This window comes from Adiantum capillus-veneris, chromosome 23, assembly GCF_014529385.1.
Source record: "Adiantum capillus-veneris isolate H3 chromosome 23, ASM1452938v2, whole genome shotgun sequence".
Lineage (NCBI taxonomy): Eukaryota > Viridiplantae > Streptophyta > Polypodiopsida > Polypodiales > Pteridaceae > Adiantum > Adiantum capillus-veneris.
The window spans coordinates 44,316,298-44,338,628 of NC_140953.1; the positions used below are offsets into that span (position 1 = coordinate 44,316,298).

The 22,331-nt window shown below is 45.5% G+C and overlaps 5 protein-coding genes across 5 annotated transcripts; all 5 read right to left on the reverse strand.

Moving 5' to 3' along the window:
* Positions 1 to 4,256: 4,256 nt before the first annotated feature.
* LOC147427719 (uncharacterized) lies at positions 4,257 to 5,449 on the reverse strand. Its single transcript, XM_086497561.1, has one exon. It carries the CDS (start codon positions 5,152 to 5,154, stop codon positions 4,843 to 4,845), a length of 312 nt encoding a protein of 103 aa, XP_086353687.1. The 5' UTR covers positions 5,155 to 5,449; the 3' UTR covers positions 4,257 to 4,842.
* A 116-nt stretch (positions 5,450 to 5,565) lies between these two features.
* LOC147427720 (uncharacterized) lies at positions 5,566 to 8,635 on the reverse strand. The gene has a single exon (XM_086496618.1). The coding sequence runs from the start codon at positions 8,622 to 8,624 to the stop codon at positions 7,581 to 7,583; it is 1,044 nt and encodes a 347-aa protein (XP_086352744.1). The 5' UTR covers positions 8,625 to 8,635; the 3' UTR covers positions 5,566 to 7,580.
* A 269-nt stretch (positions 8,636 to 8,904) lies between these two features.
* Positions 8,905 to 9,339, reverse strand: LOC147427721 (uncharacterized). Its single transcript, XM_086496620.1, has one exon. It carries the CDS (start codon positions 9,337 to 9,339, stop codon positions 8,905 to 8,907), a length of 435 nt encoding a protein of 144 aa, XP_086352746.1.
* Positions 9,340 to 11,764: 2,425 nt separating this feature from the next.
* Positions 11,765 to 13,964, reverse strand: LOC147427722 (uncharacterized). Its single transcript, XM_086496619.1, has one exon. The coding sequence runs from the start codon at positions 12,776 to 12,778 to the stop codon at positions 11,765 to 11,767; it is 1,014 nt and encodes a 337-aa protein (XP_086352745.1). The 5' UTR covers positions 12,779 to 13,964.
* A 2,290-nt stretch (positions 13,965 to 16,254) lies between these two features.
* LOC147427723 (uncharacterized) lies at positions 16,255 to 17,641 on the reverse strand. Its single transcript, XM_086496621.1, has 2 exons — positions 16,844 to 17,641; positions 16,255 to 16,753 (listed from the first exon to the last, which is right to left on the reverse strand). The coding sequence occupies exons 1-2, from the start codon at positions 17,064 to 17,066 to the stop codon at positions 16,749 to 16,751; spliced, it is 228 nt and encodes a 75-aa protein (XP_086352747.1). The 5' UTR covers positions 17,067 to 17,641; the 3' UTR covers positions 16,255 to 16,748.
* Positions 17,642 to 22,331: the final 4,690 nt, after the last annotated feature.

The following is a 22,331-nucleotide window of genomic DNA, read 5'->3' on the forward strand; positions in this document are numbered from 1 at the left end:
CAGGTGAAGTCATTTCGGACAGTTCCCTTGTGGAGACTGTTCTTGATGCCTTACCAGATTCCTACCAGACTTTTGCTAGTACTTGGAGACTCATGACCCAAGGAAATCCTGAAGTTGTCAAGTTTGATGCATTATGCACATTGCTGTTGCAAGAGTCACTTTCTAGAAAAAACAGGACTAGGCAGCGTGCAGTTGAACAGGCTTTTATTGCTTCTCAAAGAAAGGGTGGTAACAGTAATGCAGCCACTTCTTATGGTTCTGCTGCGAGTGGCAAAAATTCTGTTCCTAATGCTTCTGCTGGCAGCACTTTGTCTGGCAATTCTGGTGATAAGGGCAAAAAGAAGATGCGTTGCCATTATTGTAAAGCCAATGATCACTTGATCAAGTCGTGTCCTAAGTTGAAGGCCAAAGAGGCTAAGAAGAAAGAGGGTGGTTCCACTGCAAATGCTAGTTCCACTACAAATGCAGCCATTGTTGAGTCTTCTGTGAAAGGAGATTGTGATGCTGATGTTGATGCAGAATGGGCTTTTAGCGCAGAGTGCACTTACAATCCTGCTGTCCATGATGCATGCTTGTCAGTTGCTGCAGATTCACATGTGTGGTATTTCGACAGTGGTGCTACAAAGCACATTACCTCACATCATGAATTGTTTACCTCTCTCGAGTCTGTCCCTCATGGGAATTCAGTCACTTGTGCCAACAACGCCTCTTATCCAGTTCAGGGAGTTGGAAAGATTGTGCTCACTGCTGCTAATGGCAGTTCCTTCACACTTGTTGATGCACTTTATGTACCTGGGATCAAGAAGAATCTCTTGTCTGTATCCGCACTTGCTAGACTTGGACTTGTAGTCAAATTTGTGGATGACAGATGTACAGTTCATGATCTCAGTTTTGGTGATGAAATTGTTGCATCTGGGCTTTTGTGCCGTGGGCTGTATAAGCTCACTTTGTATGACAAGTGTGGACAAAATTTTGCAAATGCTCTTGCAGATTCAAGGGCTATTTCAGATGCAAAACTTTGGCATGCACGTTTTGGTCATCTGAATTTTCCCAGTTTGCTGCGTTTGCAGAAATCTGATATGGTTGCTTCTTTGCCGCCTCTTGAAGCACCTGTCAAACATGTTTGTGAAGGCTGTATTCTGGGTAAAATGCAGCGTTCTAAGTTTCCAAAGGATGGTTCAGTTAGGGCCACATGCAGGTTGCAGCTTGTGCATAGTGATGTTTGTGGGCCCATGCAAACTCCGTCCTTGGGCAATTACCTGTACTTCGTGACTTTCATTGATGATTACTCCAGGCATGCATGGGTATTTCTGCTTAAAGCGAAGTCCGAAGTTTTTATGTGCTTCAAACAATTTTTGGCTATGGCTGAAAATGTCTCAAAATGTACTATGGGCACCCTCCGTTCCGATCGAGGGGGGGAGTATATGTCTCATGAATTTAATGCATTTCTGGCTAGTCGTGGGATAAAACACCAATGTACAGTGCCTTATACACCTCAGCAAAATGGTGTTGCTGAGAGGAAAAACAGGTCACTAACGGAAATGGCACGATGTATGGTCAAAAGTCAAGCTTTGCCGCATTCTTTTTGGCTTGAGGCCATCATGTGTGCCACTTATGTACTTAACAGGTGTCCTACGAAAGCTTTGCAGTCTATTACTCCATATGAAGCATGGCATGATAGAAAGCCTTCTATTGAGCACATGCGTGTTTTTGGCTGTTTGGCATATGCTTTGGTGCCACAAGTGCAGCGCAAAAAATTGGATGATAAGGCTGTCAAATGTATTTTTTTTGGTTATAGTGCTGAAAGCAAAGGTTACAGGTTGTATCATCCGCAAACAAAACGTATTCTGGTTTCACGGGATGTAGTGTTTGTGGAAGATTCTGTTCAGCCCTTGCTGTCATGTACTAGAGACAGTAATGTAAGCTCACAGGACATTTATGACACTTTGTTGCCTCTTTTCAGTGGTGGAAATACGAATGTAAGTTCCAATGAGGCAAATGTACAGCCTATGGGGGTTTCTGAAAATGTTTTAGAACAGCCTATTACTGATGCAGATGTACATGATGTACTTGATGAGGAAAGGGCTGAAATTGAGCAGGCTAGAGGTATGCCAAAATGGCTGGTGCACACTTTGCGTGACAGTAAATTGGATGCACCTTTATCTAGTCGTACTCGTTCAGGCTCTCGCCATGCATCTTATGCATCAGATTGTTATGCTTTGGCTGTGTCTAGTTTACAAGATGTTGAGGAGCCTCTGTCTTTTGATGAAGCACAGAATTCAGAAAATTGGATTGCTGCCATGAAATCAGAATATGATGCACTTATAGAGAATGACACATGGACTTTATGTGATTTGCCTCCTGGCAAAAAGGCCATTGGTACGAAGTGGGTTTACAAGTTGAAACGCAAGCCGGATGGTGAGATCGATCGCCATAAGGCTCGACTTGTTGCAAAGGGTTATGCACAACAAAAAGGCATAGATTATGAAGAGACTTTTGCTCCCACTTGTCGTATGACTACTGTGCGTTTTCTATGTGCATTGGCAGCTCATTTTGGTTGGGATGTACATCAATCAGACATTGTTACTGCTTTCTTGAATGGTGACATATTTGAGGAAGTTTATGTAACGCAGCCTCGCGGTTTTGTCATAAAAGGACAAGAGGACAAAGTGTGCAAATGTAAGAAGGCTTTGTATGGGTTGAAGCAATCTCCTCGTGCTTGATATGAGAAAGCTGACACTCATTTGGTTAAACGAGGCTTTCGTAACAGTCCAACAGAAAGCACATTGTATGTAAAGCGTGAGGATGATGTATTTCTCATTGTGGTTCTTTATGTTGATGATTTGCTGATCACTGGACCAAATGAGAGACATATTGCTGAATTTAAGGCTGATTTGAATGCTACTTTCAAGATGAAAGATTTGGGGCTGTTGCATCATTACTTGGGTATACAGTTTAAGCAGTGTGATGGTGGTATTGCCTTGTGTCAGAAAAGTTACATAGAGACATTGCTATGTAAGTTTGGACTTGAGGATTGCAAACCTATTGCCACTCCCATGGAAACAGGTTTGAAGTTGAGTCTACATGATGCTGGCGATCCTGCTGATGTCACTCTTTACCAAACTGCTGTTGGCTGCCTCATTTATGCATGCAACACGAGGCCAGATATTCAGTTTGCAGTCTCGCAGGTCAGCAGATTTATGCATAGCCCAGGGTCTAAGCATTGGCAGGCTGTCAAGAGGATTTTCCGCTACCTTAGTGGCACTTTACATCTTGGCTTGTTTTATCCCAAGGGGGGATCATTGCCGCCAGACTTACATGCTTTTTCGGACTCAGATTGGGCTGGTTGTTTTGACACGCGAGTGTCCACAAGTGGTTTTTGTTTCATGCTTGGCAGTTCATGTATATCATGGTTGAGCAAGAAGCAACCTACTGTGGCCACTTCGAGTTGTGAGGCTGAGTACAGGGCAGTCTTCACAGCTACGGTTGAGTGTGTATGGCTCAGACGCCTTATGGCTGACTTGGGTGTTGGACAGGACACTGCCAACACTATCTACACTGACAGTCAGAGCGCATTGGCAGTTGCGAGGAACCCAGTTTTTCATGCTCGCACAAAGCACATTGAGGTGCATTACCACTATGTCAGGGAGAGGCTCTCAGCAGGAGAGATCAGCTTGGCTTATGTGCCAACACAGGACAACCTTGCAGATCTTTTCACAAAGGCATTGTCTCGTGAGAAGCTTGAAGCTTTCCGCAAAGCTTTGGGCTTACTCCCCTTTGTGGACTGATCCTGTCCTCAGGGCATGGCACTTCCCTTTACTCATGTGCCAGCTCTCGTTCACCGCATCACTCTAGGGGGGATTTGTTACCATATACATGTGGTAGTGATGTGTGTGAACACACTAGGACCGCCGGGGCTTTTTTTCCCTCTTTAGGAGGTTTTTTGCCCCGTGCATTGTATATACGCCCATCACTCTAGGGCTATCTATCTTTCCATCGCACACTAAGTAACACACTCTCTATTGTGTGCCTTGAGCTTCCTTCGTCTTCTCCAAGCTGTGTGTGTTTCTCTGCAACCCTAATTCCAACATTGATCTGAATTATACAAACATACGAAAGCCTAGAAGGAAAAATGAGATAGATCAAAGCTATAAGGCTGCTTCATCAAGACCGAAATAAATCTTTGTACATACTATGAATCTATAAAGTCTTCTCAGACATGCATGCACTGAAGGTAACATCTCACGAGGCGCAAGCCTAGCAGGCTGATCTGCATGTCTATCAATAGGTGGCCACTCATAGCACTCAAGCTCGCGGCCAAGCCATCCCAGAATTGATGATAGGCCCAAGCTCAAAAATGACTCGAGCTCTGCAAAGACTACATGGAGCCTGATCGGCTCATTCGAACAATGGGTTGATCCTTGCCCAAGTCATAAGGAAGTCACAAATACTCTCCTCATCACAACAAGCTGCAAGTTGTGATTCTTGACAACATGAGTAGCCTTGTGCATAATGTCCAATATATCGTCATGGACTACAGTTTCTATGTGTTTATCCATAAGCACATCTGGGCAACCACATGTGCCGTACACCATCTCCTCCATCTCGCACTCAAAGTCATGCATAACATCCTCACACTCCCAAAGTCCAATCATACCCAGATCAAGGGTCTCCCTTAGGCTCTACCTGGCTCCCATTGAGCTCACCCAACTCGCATATAGACATAGGCTGATCATAGCATATCTCATCGGGCATAACATCGCTCCAAATCTCCTCATCTACATCATTGTCTAAGTCATGCTCACAAACCGCAGAGGGCTCCCACAATGTACATCGACTTTGCTAGATCATACAAAACTGAGGCAACTCATGGTGCTGATGCTTATGCATATCCTCATTGGTCATCTCCACCACACAAGCCTCATAGGCATTCATAAGAGCATCATGTTGATCCTCCTCAACAAGAGGCAAGAACTCATCCTCACCCATGTCCACATCCTCATACATCATCTCACTAGTAATGCGCTCATCTACCACATACTCCCAAGCATCCCCATCATCATGTGCATAGGACTCTATCAAGCCCTCATCGAGCTCTACCAACTTATCAGTGTCCGTAGGAGTATCATACCGCGTATCAACCACACAAGGCATTGTGTCCTCCACGCAAGGAGTGAAGCATCTAACTCATCATAGGCCGTCTAGAAATGCTATAAATTGTCTCCACATCCTACTCATGACAGTCAATGCTATCACCTCTTTGCTACCAAGCATCCAATCTATGTCCTTTCAATTTCTTCCCCTATGTATCTCCATCTCCTCCTTAGTAAATTGAGTTGTCATCTCTAATTGTATCCCTCGATGTACAAGCCACTTCTCACATGAAGTACTCCATGCCTTCTCAAACAACTGATAGATCCTCTTTGAAGTCGGCTAGTTTGTACATCTATCGTCATATATTTGTTCTACTACTTCCACCATAACCAAGAGGCAATTACATGTCTTGCAAAGCTATTTCTCAAAATGACTATCAGCTGATCCGTCATCCAGCCATACACAACCGGACCCAACCATCAAATGGGGGCTGCATTAAGGATAAAATGCCGAGACGGAAGCCACAAAACTTGGTCAAAAAAGAGCCAAAAAGTAGGGCTGATTTGATAAGACAAAGGGAGCCTAGAAGGGATTAACAAAAAGGGCCCAAGAGGAGGGCTGGAGCTGATGGTGGGAAGGCTGATGAACCTGCATATCCAAGTCTCAAGGAGGCAATGCAAACCAACCCTAGATGGGGATTATAATTGAACAACATAGAACACGTCCCCTCACTCAAGCCGGGATCCCACAACATGTATGTACGCATAGCTCTGGAATAGCTCACTCTATTAAGCTAACAACACGGAGAATGTGCCTAACTAGTAAGAAATCCAATCCGCACGTATCCACTACACTTGATCATGAATCTGCGTAGTGTATGGTCATTCATTTGGTCCGGAACCATGATAGCAAGTCCACGCTCTTGTGTCAATCACCCACTATACTTATCCAAAACCAATGATGGTGGAGCATCTTATAATTCCAAAACCATCGGTAAGGCTGATCCGCGGTCTCCCATAAAGGGGGCAAAACCATATCCCACATACGAAAGGATGATCCGTGGTCTGTCATAGAGGGGGCAAAACCGTATCCTACATACGAAAAGACAGCCAATCACCTAGAGACAAGAAGAGACGATTGACTCAAGTAAAAAACATATAAAAAATAATCCATCTTGCTGGTCCAGCTCTCCCTCAGACATGCAAAACTCTGACTCATCTAGAACCTCAAAGAAGCATATAGAATGACCCCTCAACGTAGTACACAGCTGATCCCAAAGCCTACCATCAATAGAATATCTAGACTGCTACCCTCGAACTCAATTGATAGGGAAGGTGAATGCGCGTAGTGAGCATTAGTACCCAGTACAAGAAAACGAGCATAGTAATCGTTCCAAATTTGACATTCCAAAACCCCCACGCCCTTACATTTTCGAGAAAAAATTCGGCCCAAATTCTATTATGTTATTGTATCTTGATTGACTCTCTAACCCGGACTATGGTAGTCAATGCTATCTGGGTCAGTAATAATGTTGCATGCTGTCTCGCAGGACACCTCGAGAGAGTGGGCATCCAGCCCTCTAAAAGCATCATGTCTGGCCCATCGACCAGGCTCGGAGACTCCAGTTGTACTCAACCAAGCTTCGCGCGTCTCTAGCCAACGGGTCCCTCGTCGAGGGTACCATAGTCGAGAACTGGCTATTTGTGTCCTCTTTAGTTCCATACAGGTTCATCCCTGATAGGGCCTGCTTCTTCCAACCAAGTTGTATCCTTATGGCGACTGACCTCTGTGGATTTGCCCCACATAGCTTGGGTCCCGCAAACAACCCATATTCTTGACCGCTTCGAAAACATTCTCTGTCAAATCTCCATAACCCTAGCTGAGGTCCGATCACTGTGCATTACTGTTAGGTCATGCCCCCAATCTTGTCCTGCTGTTTACATCAATGTCTGTTTGCATCAGAATCACACCCATCACCTTTGGTAACTCACTGCTCATTCCACCTGAATGCAAGGAATCTGACCACCCTTTTAAAGAATCCCCACAACTTTCTTTACCACACGTGCCCCAAGCCAGTTTCCTCATAGTTGGCATTCCTGCATCCCCGACCATCCTTGGGTTAAGGCTACTCATACCTGTACTATAACTACCATCGGCGAATGGGTTCAGCATCAAGCATGTCCCTCCTCCTTAGCAACATACGATTGGTTATACACGTATCAACTGGCCCTTCCTGACTCGCATCAAGACATCCATGCAACGCTCCAAGTTCACTGTTTCATCCTGACCTGACGGGCTGCCCAACCTCAATTCCTTGCATACCAGCAATCAGGCTGCCCTGACCACCCTCCGTGACCCCGATTGTCGTCCATTTTACTCAAGCACCATGCCAGCTTCAATGCTGAATCCAGTGAGCATTAAGCTCTAGTACCATAAGACGAGCATAGTAACAGATCCAGATTCGATATTCTAGCGTTCCCAACTCCCTATGATTTCGAGAAAAAATTGGCCCCAATTTTGCGATGTACCTGTATCTCGTTTGACTCTTTAGCCCCGACTATAGTAGTCCATGCTACCCGAACCAGAACAAAGGTTGTCCGATGTCTTGTAGGACACCTCGAGAGAGTGGACACCCAACCCTCCAAAAGCATCGTGCCTGGCCCCTCAAACCAGACTTGGGGGCTCCCGCTGCACTCAACCAAGTTTCGCGCATCTCTAGTCAACTGGCCCCTCGTGGAGGGTACCATAGTCGGGAACTGGCTATTCCTGCTCACTTCAGTTCCATGCTTGTGCGTCCCCGACAGGGCTCGCTTCTCCCAACTTAGATATATTCTTATGGCGGATAGCCTCAGTGGATCCACCCCACATAGCTTTGGTCCTGCAAACAATCCATAAGTCAACTTCGCTGACATTCTCCGTCGACTCTCCATAACCCCAGCTGTAATCCGATCATTGTGCATCGATGTTAGTTTATACCCCCAATCACGTCCTGTTTCTTCTTGCACATCAATGTCCGTCCGCATCAGAATTGCACCCATCACCTCTGGTAACTCCGTGCCCATTCCCCTCGGTTGCGGGGACTCTAACCATCCTTCCCAAGCATCTCCACACTTCTCTTTACTACCCATGTTCCGAGGCAGTTTGCTCATGGTTGGCATTCCTGCATCCCCGACCGTCCTTGGGTCAAGGTTATTCATACCTGGGCTGTAGGTACCATTAGCTGATGTGTTTGGCATCAGGCCCGTCACCCGCCTCAGCGCCATACGGCTGCTTAGGCGCATATCAACAGGCCCTACCTGGCTCGCATCCCTTACATTCATGTTGCACCCTAGCGTCACGACATTCATGCCACCTTCTAGGTCCACCATCTCATCCTGACTCGACGCATATTTCCCCTTTTCCTCCTCACGTGGGAAGTAGGATGCATCAAGGTCTACCTCGTGTTCCTCCTCAGTCTCTTCCTGTGTTTCATTGCTGCCCATTTCATTTGGCCCACTGGCCACCAATTTCCCAAAACCTGGCACCAGCATCAATTCATTCAGCCTTGTCAGCACGTGTCTTGCCCCGTCCTACGGGAGATATACGTAGACCTGATCCGCTTGATATCCCTCTTTGTCTTCCTCACTGGCACAGTACTCACCACTTGAGTATGGTTCGCACGCCTGCAGCTCCCCATCCGACGGGGCATGATCAGCAACGCACCCGGCTCCATGCATCACTTCCTCCACATAACAAGCGTCGGCGTAGCCGGGGAACATCGCCTCGAGCTTGCTTGATAGTTCTTCCTCACTCATTTCTTCCTCATAACAATCATCCGTCGTACTTTCTTCCACTTCGTCCACACAAAGCATCTGTACTCCCCTCTTCTTTGGCTTGTGCTACCTCTCGGGCCAGCTTTTCATGCATCAGAGACACGTCCTCGAAAAAATAGGTTATCACCTGCTCTTGCCGACGGAGTTCTTCCTCCATGCTTGATTTCTTCTCTTCGAGTACCTTTCTCGTTCTCTTACTTTCCATCCGCATGTCCTTTACATCCCGGTGGTAAACCTCCATGATTCTGGAGCGTGCTAGGGTCAAGGCTTGCATAGCATCTTGCACCGCCTCCCATTTATATCCCTGCTTGCCATTGCTCCATCCATCATAACATGAAAACACACGGCGCATGTCTTTTTTGAAACATAGAAACGGCACTTCCTCATTGAACCACGCCTTTAGCGAGGTCATCTTCAAGAGCTCTGATACCATATGTTAACCCCCATGTGCATACATAGCATAAGGAGGCACAATGCACTGAACACGGGCTCTACAATAGCCCAAGAGCGAACTAAGGCCGGGTATATAGTGGCCGGCGTCACCAGTAAATCCGACTCAATACATATCCCACAAGTGAGGAGAGACTCATCTCGACTCAGGGAGCCAACACGGCTCAACCAGAAAAGGAGTAGGATAGGGTTTGGAGCACTATGGCTCATCCTGTGTTGCATACAGAATGTGGGCTCAATCCCTACTTGGGAGACCAGCCGAATAACCTCAAAAAGCCTCGACACTCTGGCTCAGCTGAAAGGACTGCTCACTGTCTGCACTCGCAACCTATGAGACGACAAGGATGCAACCCCACTGTAGGCTGCCCCAAGACCTGTATTTGTGTATGAATCAGCCCTGTTTTTATCGTTTTTCCGTGTCTCATTCCTTACGCTGCTTATCACCTGCGTGCCTTGCTCGTGACTACCAAGCCCTTGGAGCACCAACCGTATCAAGAAAGCTACAATTAGTGTGTCCACTCTACCTAATTGTGGGTCCCATGCCCTGTTTCGCATCTTCTGAAGTCGATCACTTTGATTGTTCATGCGTCTTCCTACCCAGACAGTCTACTCGCTCTCCTTTATCTAGTCTCATTCTGGTTTAGCATAATCTACTGCCTGACTGTGCTCGTTAGCTGATATATACCAATCCGTGTGAGTACCAAGCCCCGCGATTCGTGTTTATGCTGCTCATCTCCTGTTCGTCCAGCATGTTTTTCCTAGGGGGAATCCGAATCCATCGACCATCTGTGGCCTGCATTTGAGTCATTACCTTCTGATCCATTAGGAATAATCTCTGCACCTAAACACATGCATGATGTTCCATAATCGAACGCATCCCAGTATTGGGCACCTTCTCTGGGGTCCCACATGAAGTCACTGCATGCATTCACCTTCCCTATCAATTGAGTTCGAGGGTCAGTCATCATGACGACGAGACCTCTGTTGTCCTTCCCTTTATGCCCGCGAACGGCTTTGCATGTCTTCACCATCAGCGGGCCCTTTTTGGCTACATTGGCTAACCAGTTAGGGGACTCATTAGTCCAGCAATCAGGCTACCCTCGACAGCTTCCGTGACTTTGATCGGCACCCATTTCAATCAGCACCACAGTGCCTCCGCTCAGGGTGCAATAAACAGTTTCCCGACCGTCTACATCCGTAGTCAGGCAGGTCTTCCACTTCGTCCACACACAAAGTATCTGTACTCCCCTCTTCTTTCGCTTGTGCTGCCTCTTGGGACAGCTTTTCATGCCTTTAGCGAGGTCATCTTCAAGAGCTCTGATACCATATGTTAACCCCCAGGTGCATGCATAGCATAAGGAGGCACAATGCCTGAACACAGGCTCAACAATAGCCCAAGAGAGAACTAAGGCCGGGTCTATGGTGGCCGGCGTCACCAGTAAATCCGACTCAATACATATCCCAGGAGTAAGGAGAGACTCATCTCGACTTCGGGAGCCAACACGGATCAACCAAAAAAGGAGTAGGATAGCGTTTGGAGCACTACGGCTCACCCTGTCTTGCATACAGAATGTGGGCTCAAGCCCCGCTCAGGAGACCAGCCGAATAACCTTAAAAAGCCACAACACTCTAGCTCAGCTGAAACCAGGTGGAGAGTAAGTAGTTCACAACCCACGGTGGGTAAAAGCACATTCACAGCCCACTGTGGGCATGAACCATAAGCCAAAAGTAATGCAAGGGCCTTGTGCCCGATGTCCTGCCAAAACTATCCGAAGCTGTCCTGTCTACCACACGCAGCCCTTGGCTGACTTGATATTGCCTGCAACAAAGGCTACCCCGCAGGGTGCAGAGCATGTACCATGGGGAATATAGAGGATGCAGCCCCAGCGGGGTCTGCTCCTGCTTCAACCCATGTAGAAAGATAGAGTCCACAAAGTCCTCGGCTGGAATAACCTGCGCATCCGTACTCATCTCACGAAAGAGAGAGAGAGAGAGAGAGAGAGAGAGAGAGAGAGAGAATTGTACCTGCCTTTAGTTCAGAGGAGAATGGATTCGAGAAGAGCAGGCTACTCGTACCTGTACTATAACTACCATCGGCGGATGGGTTCAGCATCAAGCATGTCCCCCACCTTAGCAACATACGATTGGTTATACACGTATCAACTGGCCCTTCCTGACCCGCATCACGACATCCATGCAACGCTCCAAGTTCACCATTTCATCCTGACTTGACGGGCTGCCCAACCTCAATTCCTCGCATGCCAGCAATCAGGCTGCCCTGGGCACCCTCCGTGACCCTGGTTGTCGCCCATTTTACTCAGCACCATGCCAGCTTTAATGCTGCATCTAGTGAGCATTAAGCTCCAGTACCATAAGACGAGCATAGTAACAGATCCAGATTTGATATTCTAGCGTTCCCAACTCCCTACGATTTCGAGAAAAAAATTGGCCCCAATTTTGCGATGTACTTGTATCTCGTTCGACTCTTTAGCCCTAACTACAGTAGTCCATGCTACCCGGACCAGAACAAAGGTTGTCCGCTGTCTTGTAGGATACCTCGAGAGAGTGGACACCCAGCCCTCCAAAAGCATCGTGCCTCGCCCCTCAAACCAGACTTGGGGGTTCCTGCTGCACTCAACCCATCTTCGCGCATCTCTAGTCAACCGGCCCCTCGTGGATGGTACCATAGTTGGGAACTGGCTATTGCTGCTCACTTCAATTCCATTCTTGTGCATCCCCGACAGGGCTCGCTTCTCCCAACTTGGATATATCCTCATGGCGGAAAGCCTCAATGGATCCACCCCACATAGCTTTGGTCCTGTAAACAATGCATAAGTCAACTTCGCGGACATTCTCCGTCGACTCTCCATAACCCCAGTTGTAATCCGATCATTGTGCATCGATGTTAGTTCATACCCCCAATCACGTCCTGTTTCTTCTTGCACATCAATGTCCGTCCGCATCAGAATTGCACCCATCACCTCTAGTAACTCCGTGCCCATTCCCCCCGGTTGCGGGGACTCTAACCATCCTTTCCAAGCATCTCCACACTTCTCTTTACTACCCATGTTCCGAGCCAGTTTGCTCATAGTTGGCATTCCTGCATCCCCGACCGTCCTTGGGTCAAGGTTATTCATACCTGGGCTGTAGGTACCATTAGCTGATGTGTTTGGCATCAAGCCCGTCACCCACCTCAACGCCATACAGTTGGTTAGGCGCATATCAACAGGCCCTACCTGGCTCGCATCCCTTACATTCATGTTGCACCCTAGCGTCACGACATTCATGCCACCTTCTAGGTCCACCATCTCATCCTGACTCGATGCATATTTTCCCTTTTCCTCCTCACGTGGGAAGTAGGATGCATCAAGGTCTACCTCGTGTTCCTCCTCAGTCTCTTCCTGTGTTTCATTGCTGCCCATTTCATTTGGCCCACTGGCCACCAATTTCCCAAAACCTGGCACCAGTATCAGCTCATTCAGCCTTGTCAGCACGTGTCTTGCCCCGTCCTACGGGAGATATACGTAGACCTGATCCGCTTGATATCCCTCTTCGTCTTCCTCACTGGCACAGTACTCACCACTTGAGTATGGTTCGCACGCCTGCAGCTCCCTATCCGACGGGGCATGATCAGCAACGCACCCGGCTCCATGCATCACTTCCTCCACATAGCAAGCGTCGGCGTAGCCGGGGAACATCGCCTCGAGCTTGCTTGATAGTTCTTCCTCGCTCATTTCTTCCTCATAACAATCATCCGTCGTACTTTCTTCCACTTCGTCCACACAAAGCATCTGTACTCCCCTCTTCTTTGGCTTGTGCTGCCTCTCGGGCCAGCTTTTCATGCGTCAGAGACACGTCCTCGAAAAAATAGGTTATCACCTGCTCTTGCCGACGGAGTTCGTCCTCCATGCTTGCTTTCTTCTCTTCGAGTACCTTTCTCGTTCTCTTACTTTCCATCCGCATGTCCTTTACATCCCGATGGTAAACCTCCATGATTCTGGAGCGTGCTAGGGTCAAGGCTTGCATAGCATCTTGCACCGCCTCCCATTAATATCCCTGCTCGCCATTGCTCCATCCATCATAACACGAAAACACACGGCGCATGGCTTTTTCGAAACATAGAAACGCCACTTCCCCATTGAACCACGCCTTTAGCGAGGTCATCTTCAAGAGCTCTGATACCATATGTTAACCCCCAGGTGCATACATAGCATAAGGAGGCACAATGCACTGAACACGGGCTCAACAATAGCCCAAGAGCGAACTAAGGCCGGGTCTATAGTGGCCAGCGTCACCAGTAAATCCGACTCAATACATATCCCACGAGTGAGGAGAGACTCATCCCGACTCAGGAAGCCAACACGGCTCAACCAAAAAAGGAGTAGGATAGGGTTTGGAGCACTATGGCTCACCCTGTGTTGCATACAGAATGTGGACTCAATCCCCGCTTGGGAGACCAGCCGAATAACCTCAAAAAGCCTCGACACTCTGGCTCAGCTGAAAGGACTGCTCACTGTCTGCACTCGCAACCTGTGAGACGACAAGGATGCAACCCCACTGTAGGCTGCCCCAAGACCTGTATTTGTGTATAAATCAGCCCAGTTTTTATCGTTTGTCCGTGTCTCATTCCTTACGCTGCTTATCACTTGCGTATTGTCCACCCGGATCAAAGGGCCATACAACATAAGCTAAAATTGCATGAAGAAACACCAACCATATCAATTGTGTCACTCGCAATATCAAGGCATAAACCATATGTAGAATCCAAATCCTCTTTAGGCATAAAGTACTCTCAACAAATACAACAAAGAAACACCCTTTCATCATTATAGCATGCAAGGAAGCCTTTAACATCTCATCCAAAAAGTCTTCAACTTTTATCTCATCCATTTTTATATCCTCATGCATATCCATTTCATTCTCCCCACTCTTCATTAAGCATCTATCCAATTCAACTATATCATGCTTGATAGGTAAGCCATCTTCCATATATGCCTTAGGCTCCTTAACAGGAGGATCAAACAAGGTAGCATCAACCATATTCACATGAGGCATAACAAGAGAGCCTCCATCATTTTTCATATCTTCTAAAACCTCAATATTCTCTTCATCAATTAAGGCAGAATCATCCACACCATCATGTACGCCATGAAGCTTCTCATTGATAGGATCCTCATCAACAACACAAGTAGTATACTTAGTTGTTGCATCACCCTTTTGCATACAATCACCCAAAGCAGATACTTGAGAGCTCTCATCATACACATCACCCTCTTTGTCATTTTTATCTTCCTTGACCTCCATCCTGTGATCCTCGACTACCTCATCTACAAGAGAAGAACTCACAGCAATAACATTCGTACCAGAAGCATACTCATCCTCATTGTAACCTATATGAGAAGCATTAGCCATGTGACTTGGACATTCAAAATGATCATCTCCTTGCATTCGAGACTCTATCATGACCATGGTAGCCTTCTTTTCTACATCCACCTTACTAGAATCATCATCTTTGACATGAAGGTTGACATCAAATCTCTTAAACAACAAAGATGGCATACATTGAGCATTCTTCTTGATCTCATTATGCATATGACATACTTCTTTCACATGCTCAAGAGAATGAGAAACATGGAAGTCTTCATTGTATACATTGTCCATATTTATGTCTAAAACATAAGATACATTTGGCTTCACATCTTCTTGCAATCCAAGTTGCCTCACTCTCTCTAGCTTCCATTCCTTATGCTTTGCAACCTTTACTGCATCATCAAATGTAAGTGGCCTTTTAAGCTCAACCTTTAACTTCAAATCAGCTCTCAAACTTTGCATAAACATACACTTTTTAATCAGAAAAGGAGGAGCATCACTTCCCAAAGAAACACACCATCTTCTCCACAAAGCATTGAACCATCACTTTGACCATCACATTGTACAAGTCCTTCAATGGAGTGCCATACATCCGTTGGGTCGTCTACCTTCTTGAACTTCTCAAGAAAAGCCTTCTTTAATGCATCATAAGTCATCACCAATGGAGGTTGAGATGATTTCCACCAAGACTCATACTCATCATACCATATCCTTGCATCTTCTTTCAAGCAAAAGACCAAAATCTTGAGCATAATCATTGGATCTTTCTTATTTGCCATCAAACAAGAAAACTCCATCTTTTCAATGAATGCATCAGCATCCTCACCTACATGACCATAGAACCTTGGAAACTCTGTCACCATAGCCATCAAAGCTGTCAATTGAAGGTCACTTGAAGAAGATCCTCGGTGGTGGGCACCAAAACACTGTTGAGAAACAAGCAAACTGAAACACCTCTATAGCGATGTCACCCAAAAGCGTTGAAAGGGCACAAAAAGAACACCAAAAGCTTTGGGAAACTCCTTTGAAACACCACTAATCCAACAAGAGTAGTCCCCGTGGGAATTTACTAGCCGTCGTCCACCAAAGAGACTATGTCACATAGGAGCAAAACCCTGCCAAAGCACGGATTTACATCACACACCGACCAATGCATATGAAGACAAGGCCCTCCCCTTTCATAATTGAATATCACAAACCGACAACTTCAACATCAATTCCATAATTCATACATACATGCCCTCCAATTCTGTCCGTACACAATTTGCCACTAGATTGCCATAGCCATAACCCTGCAGAGAACTAGTCGTAACCTGATGAGCACAACTCCAATTGGGGCACTTTAAAGCCTGAGAGAAAGCTTGAAAAATGACTAGCGAGAAAGCTGAAGATGACTAAATTTGATTCCATACTCCGTCATGAGCAAAATTGACGCGAACAAAAAGCTATCCCAGCACGACTACACGTAGAGAAGGCTAGTCGGAGCAAAAAACTGCATCCAAAAGCATCAAGAAGCCACAACGACCCAAAACCTGTAAATTTCTGATGTTTGACTGAACTTAAAAATTAAGTTTGTACATGAGTTTAAGTTATATACAAAGCTCACTTCAAAAAACTCACTCACGGACACTTACAGTTGTCCGACAGCTGTCACTAAACTAACGATTTGCAGTGCATGTACATGTGCTTGCTAACGCAAACTAAAAAACCCACAAAAAAAAAACCCACACACCCTTTTTACATCGGGCGTCATGTCCGTATGTACAAATTTACAAAAAAATGAGGTGTCAAAAATACGCCCAACAACGTGTAAAAGGGACTCCCCTCCGCCATATTATGTCAAGTGGCCTTACAAAAAAAGCTTCTTCTTCAAATGCTATCACACCTATGCTTGCACCTTGAAGGCATGTGGCCTTACAAGAAAAGCCTCTTCTTGAAATGCTATCACACCTATGCTTGCACCTTGAAGGCATGTGTGGCCTTACGTGAGACCGTCAGATGGGTGAGAGAATTCAAGATGGATCACACTGCATAATTACAATTAAAGCATCAGCAAGCCACATTAACCGACTTCTCTCGAATGGCAATACAAGAACGAGACCTTCAGAAGTAAGGACCTGCATCGACTGCGAGCCATAAAGAAGAGCAACGCCTATGCACGGACGTCATCTTCATCAGAATGAGTTTCTGCCCAGCGAAGCCGCTCACTGCCTCCGCGAGGAAAGGCTGCTCCACTCCATCGCCTCCACGCTCAGTAGTTGTCGCTCTGCAATATGGTCGAGCTGCTGCTACTCCAAGGCCGAAGTTGCTCACTCTGCAGGTCGTCATCATCATCATCATGTTGAATCAAGAGAGAGCAATGCAGGCAAGAGAAACCCGGCCAGGCTGCGGGTTAAACGCAGCTGATTCTTTCTAGCTTTAATGGATATGGAATATTGTAGAGGAGCGTTTTGAATATTTCAATCTCTCTCTCTCTCTCTCTCTCTCTCTCTCTCTTTTGCTCCTACTTCGACAGAAAAGTGTGTGTGTGTGTGTGTAGCATCGAAGTCGGCTTGAGCGCGTACATCTCCCATGACTAATTAGGCAAGGAGAGCAGCTACGACAAGCACACTGAACCAATTCGGACGTGGAAAGGCGCAAATCGAAGCTACGAGCAGCAAAATCCCCAGCATAGTAGCAAAATGTTTTCTGTATGTGACAAAAGTTGCGGTGAAAATGACCACACTGCGCTGAGCCATGACGTCAGAGGGGATTAAACTCATGTCAAGACCGGACGATCCGAAACGAATCTTAGCTGCGCTATCCAGTGAGACAGTGACTCCTCCATGTCTCTCCTTTGGACCACTAAGCAACACAATATTGGGGTATGTGCATCCTTCCTTCAGGGGCCAGTTTTTTACTGGCCCATGTAACCTAGCGCACATAGTTTATGTTACTTATCTCATTGGTTGTTAGCCTCAGTATGTGCAGAATGCATGGGAGGGAAGATCCTCACAATGAAGTGCAAAAGGTGTCTCGGCTTTCAAGTATGTTGTCACAATATGGTAATACAAATGTTACATGAATTGCGATTAATCCATAAAGAGAGTAATCCCAAAGAGTCAAAATTCTTTGAATAGAGTCATATCCTAAGGTAGACTTGCTTGCATAGTCTCTCCTTGACCCAATGATGGTATACATCGATTCTCTCAAATACATGTTTCAAATGCCATGAAGAAAATATTGTTCGTATGGCTCTTTTGTAGTACAAAATACCATATGACAAGAATGGATGCATATTCTAAGGAGTAATTATGCTTTTGGACGTAATTTTTGGGCGAGTAATTTTTAGTGACCGCTTTTTAGAAATCGAGCGAGCAGATTCTCAAAAGATTCTTTATCTATCTCTTTCTCTCTCTCCCTCCCTTTTGTGTATTTTGGCTCCTCTCTCTCTCTCTCTCTCTCTCTCTCTCTCTGGGCTATATAGAGTTCAGAACCATTCGCTACGTGTCTCACTGCCTTTTCAACTAAAATGTAACATTGAAGATTGCACATTTAGGGCTGACTTACATTCAAACCAAAACATGATTTACCCCAAATCTAAACGTACTATTGCATCAAATGGGGAGGAATACATCATGGTGAGGTGGATGAAAGGACGGTGAAGGGCCATATGCTCTTGGAGGAAACAAAGGTCGTGCCAACGGGGGCCGTGCAGACGAAGCATCTATGGCCGAGGAACACCCAACATATGGACCAGAGATGGGCCTAAAAGTAGTGGTGGGTGCACCAAATGATGGAGGAACTCCTTCGAATGGCAAGGGTGCGAACCATATGTGGGAAGGCATGTAGGTAATGTGGGGGGCATTGGACCAACTCCAAGGGGGGCCTCAGATGTGGAGGCACTGAATGCACTGGGGGAAGCTCCATATAAAGGCCATGCCGAGACTAAGGATGTGAAAGTTCTACGTGGAGCTGATGTCCTACCTCCCTGGCTGCTGAGTGGCAAAGGTGGTTCCAATGGACAAATCTGCTTTGTCGCCTACTCCGGATGCTCAAATACATGAGCTATAGCTACCCTTCCAAACATCAACGTCGAGCCTATATTGGAAGGTATGCGTTGAGCCGGACCTAGACATGCATTGAAAACTAACCAATTCTTCTCACAACTGATGCAATGCCTACGTAGCTGTAAACATTGTGTTGCCAATGTCCCCACTTCTACAAAACAATCGAGCACAACAGCCCATGTTTGTGAAGATACCTAGTAGCCACCTACAAACCAAAAGAATAATTTAGATTTCTTATACCTCCAATTTTTGAGGAACATGAAGTCAAAACATCCAATAAGTTTCAACTGGAAAACGCTGGACTTCTCTCAATGCCTCTACAAAATGGTCTACCCATACGATCAACCGTCCACTGTGTGGGATCCGTACTTGGTAGCTTCTCCCACAACATGTCGTCATCTGCAGAGAAGACATAATGAAGAGAGAAAGATATCAAAAGACTTACAAATATTTACTTACTCTTCTGGGCTAATGCGTGCCCGTGCAACCTTTGTCACTCTAGATGGTGTCATTTTGATAGTCTTCTCGTCCCAACCTGTAATGCTATACAATTTTGAAAAAAGTTGTTTTTGGTTTTTGGATTTGCTTGAAATACTTTACGCATGAAATATTTCTCTGTTTGAGATAGCGCCAAAATGATACATTGCTTGTATGCGTCAGGTGCCAAGTTGTAGTTGAAGCTCCCGTTTGATGACAAACCTTCAATTTTGCTATTGTACATAACATCAAAATCTCCCTATCATTTGCAAAGGACACAATCAAAACATATATAATAAAAATTCATAATCAAATCACATGCCCAGTTAACATTTCTTTCAATGCATACCCTCCAAATGAGTTGAGCAAGGATAGCCATTGGTTTTTAGCCACTTTGATTTGTTAGGACCCCTGAAGTTCAAAGCCCTCTCTACTATCAATCGTGCTCTTTCCAAAAAAAATTGAAGGACTGAAGTTGGGTCCGCTAGCCCTAGCTTTCTTATCATGAATATATCGTGCACAGTGGTGTGAAGGAGTGAAATCCTCGTAGCCGTGTAGAACACTTGGGTGTAATACACATTGTAGTAAACAATAAGATGCATTTACATTCGCAAGAAACAATTGGATTTACTTGTTTATCATTCCCAAAACCAATAGAAACTCCGTTGTCTCATGGGGTTCAAACTCTACAAGCACGCACTCAACACATGGTGCCTCCTCAGTGGGGATGTCGTTCTCGTTCTTCCACCACATCCATGCCTCCAATCTATGATTTCTATCCCAAACCACGAAGTATCTCTCAGCCATATGACTAATCTCGGGGATTAGACGAAGTTCCTCGTCCAAGTCATATGACATCGGAAGATCTCTCGAGGCATGACCACAACAAGAGAATTTTTTATGATCTTCCCCAGGAATCCGCTCACTTACAATAAATCTTGCCATGGTTGGTTGGTAGCTTCTATTTGCAATGGAGAGTTGCAAATCCACCACATGGTCATCATGTATGCGAATGACTGGGTTTGAAGTAAGTCAACATAGAGGTAAGCGCAGAAGTTTTCCATGATAGGGAGCTCTATGAGCATCCACCCACCCTAAAGAAAAATATGCTTGTCGACCACATTTCCAAACTCTTCATTTCTTGTGTCGTCTATTGTGCTAGCAATTTCCATGTGATGGCTCAATTCTGCACTTGTGTGGCCAGTTCCAACCACACCGGTCACAACAAAAACAATTTGATCTAGACAACTTACAACTTGGGATTGTTTGCTCTCTTGAGTGGACCACGGTGGGACTTCTTGCGATGTAGAAGCAATAATTTTATCTATGACACCATTGTTTTTTTATTGATTTCTTGTCCTCATAGTTTGGCTAATTATGAGATGGACAAAAATAGAGAAATGTATAGCTTGTGGAAAATTGAGAGCTTGAAGGAGAAAGAGAAATGGAAAGTTGAGAGCTTGAGAGAAAGACCAAGTGGAAGCTTGACAGAGAGTTGAGTTTGAGATAGAGAAAGAGAGATTATCTCAATAGAAAATGATAACTTCTTGACGGTATTTATATAACTTGCAAAAACAAAAAATATTTTTTTTTGTCTTTTTGGTTTTTTTAATTTGTAATTATCTGTGTGTGTGTGTGTGTGTGTGTGTGTGTGTGTGTGTGTGTCATTGTCATGCGTGTGTTGTGTGCGTGCGAGTGTGTGTGTACGCGTTCAAGCACGTCTACGGTGTACGCGTACGTGCATGTGCGTGCTTGTGTTTCATAAAAACTAATATCTAATTCTCCCAAATGATTTTCTCATGTTAAACTGATCACTTAATATGGGGAGTGTAGGGGAGAAAAAGCTAGAATATTGGCTAAACTAGCAGACCGGCCACAGTAGGGATCCAAAGGAGGGAAAATAGGGATCCAAAGGGGAGGCCATCTGCAAAAGAGCAATGTGCATCAATGGGCTTTAAAGACTCTAAGGTTCCGCCCATTAGGACTTCCAAAATGCTAAGGTTTGAAAATTCAAAGGTTGTGTCCGAAGGTCATCACTAGGAAAATTGGATGCTTTGTGTGTGTACCAAAAAGGTCTTTACAAATCCTACAAAGGAGGGGGTAAGCCCTGGAAGTAGGGGATGAGACAGAAACACACACACACACACACTCACAAGCTCCCTTTACACAAAGTGAATGAGGCCATACACATGTCAGCTCCCTAGACCAGATGCCCACAAGGTGTACTCAAATCCTATTGGATGGCCATGGAGGTGGACCAATGCAAATTAGGCTAGAGTAAATCTAGTTTATTTAGTTTAAAAACACTTAATAAAAGAACCAATAAGAATTAAGCTCTCTAGAAGACTATTGGACAATCTCCCAAGGGGTCCAATGAGCATTCAACAGCCCAATGACTTGCCTGATTTCTATTGGCAAGGAGACAAAGGGGTCCAATGAGAGTTTAGTTGCATTGATTAATTACCTAAAGCTCTCACAAATGGAGAAAGGGGGACACATGTCAGAAGGCTATCACTTATGCTCCCGAAATCCTATTGGCTAAGCCTGGAGAGGTCCAATGGGGTGTCAGCAAGAGGGAGAATGGCATGAGGGGTCGACCAAGAGAGAGAGGGTGCTGATTTTCTCAAGTCATGACTCACACACTCACACACAAGCTCATGTGTGAAGCAGGAAGACTCTCTCTCCTTCTCAAGCTTTAATGAAAAGCTTATCACCTACTCCAAGCTTGTGAGAAGGGAGTCCTACACCAACAACTCTTGGCTTTGTGATGCAAATCCAACCAAGATCCAAGATTCAATGCATGCTGATCATCTCCTCTACCATGCTAACTACTAAGCTATGCTATGCTAATATGAGTGATTATGTGAGGACATGTACATCTTTCTCGTAAGACTACTCCTTCTTCCTCTCAATCTACTCTCATACCCCGCTAGCTCTCACCATCTTCGAAGGTGTGTGAGGTCTTGGGTCTGAGACCGTGAGGGAATTGATGTTGTGTTTTATAAGTGTTCTGCTTGAAGCTTCCATCTTCATTGCACTAGCTAGTATTGAAGGAACACAAAGAATTGTATTGTAAAAT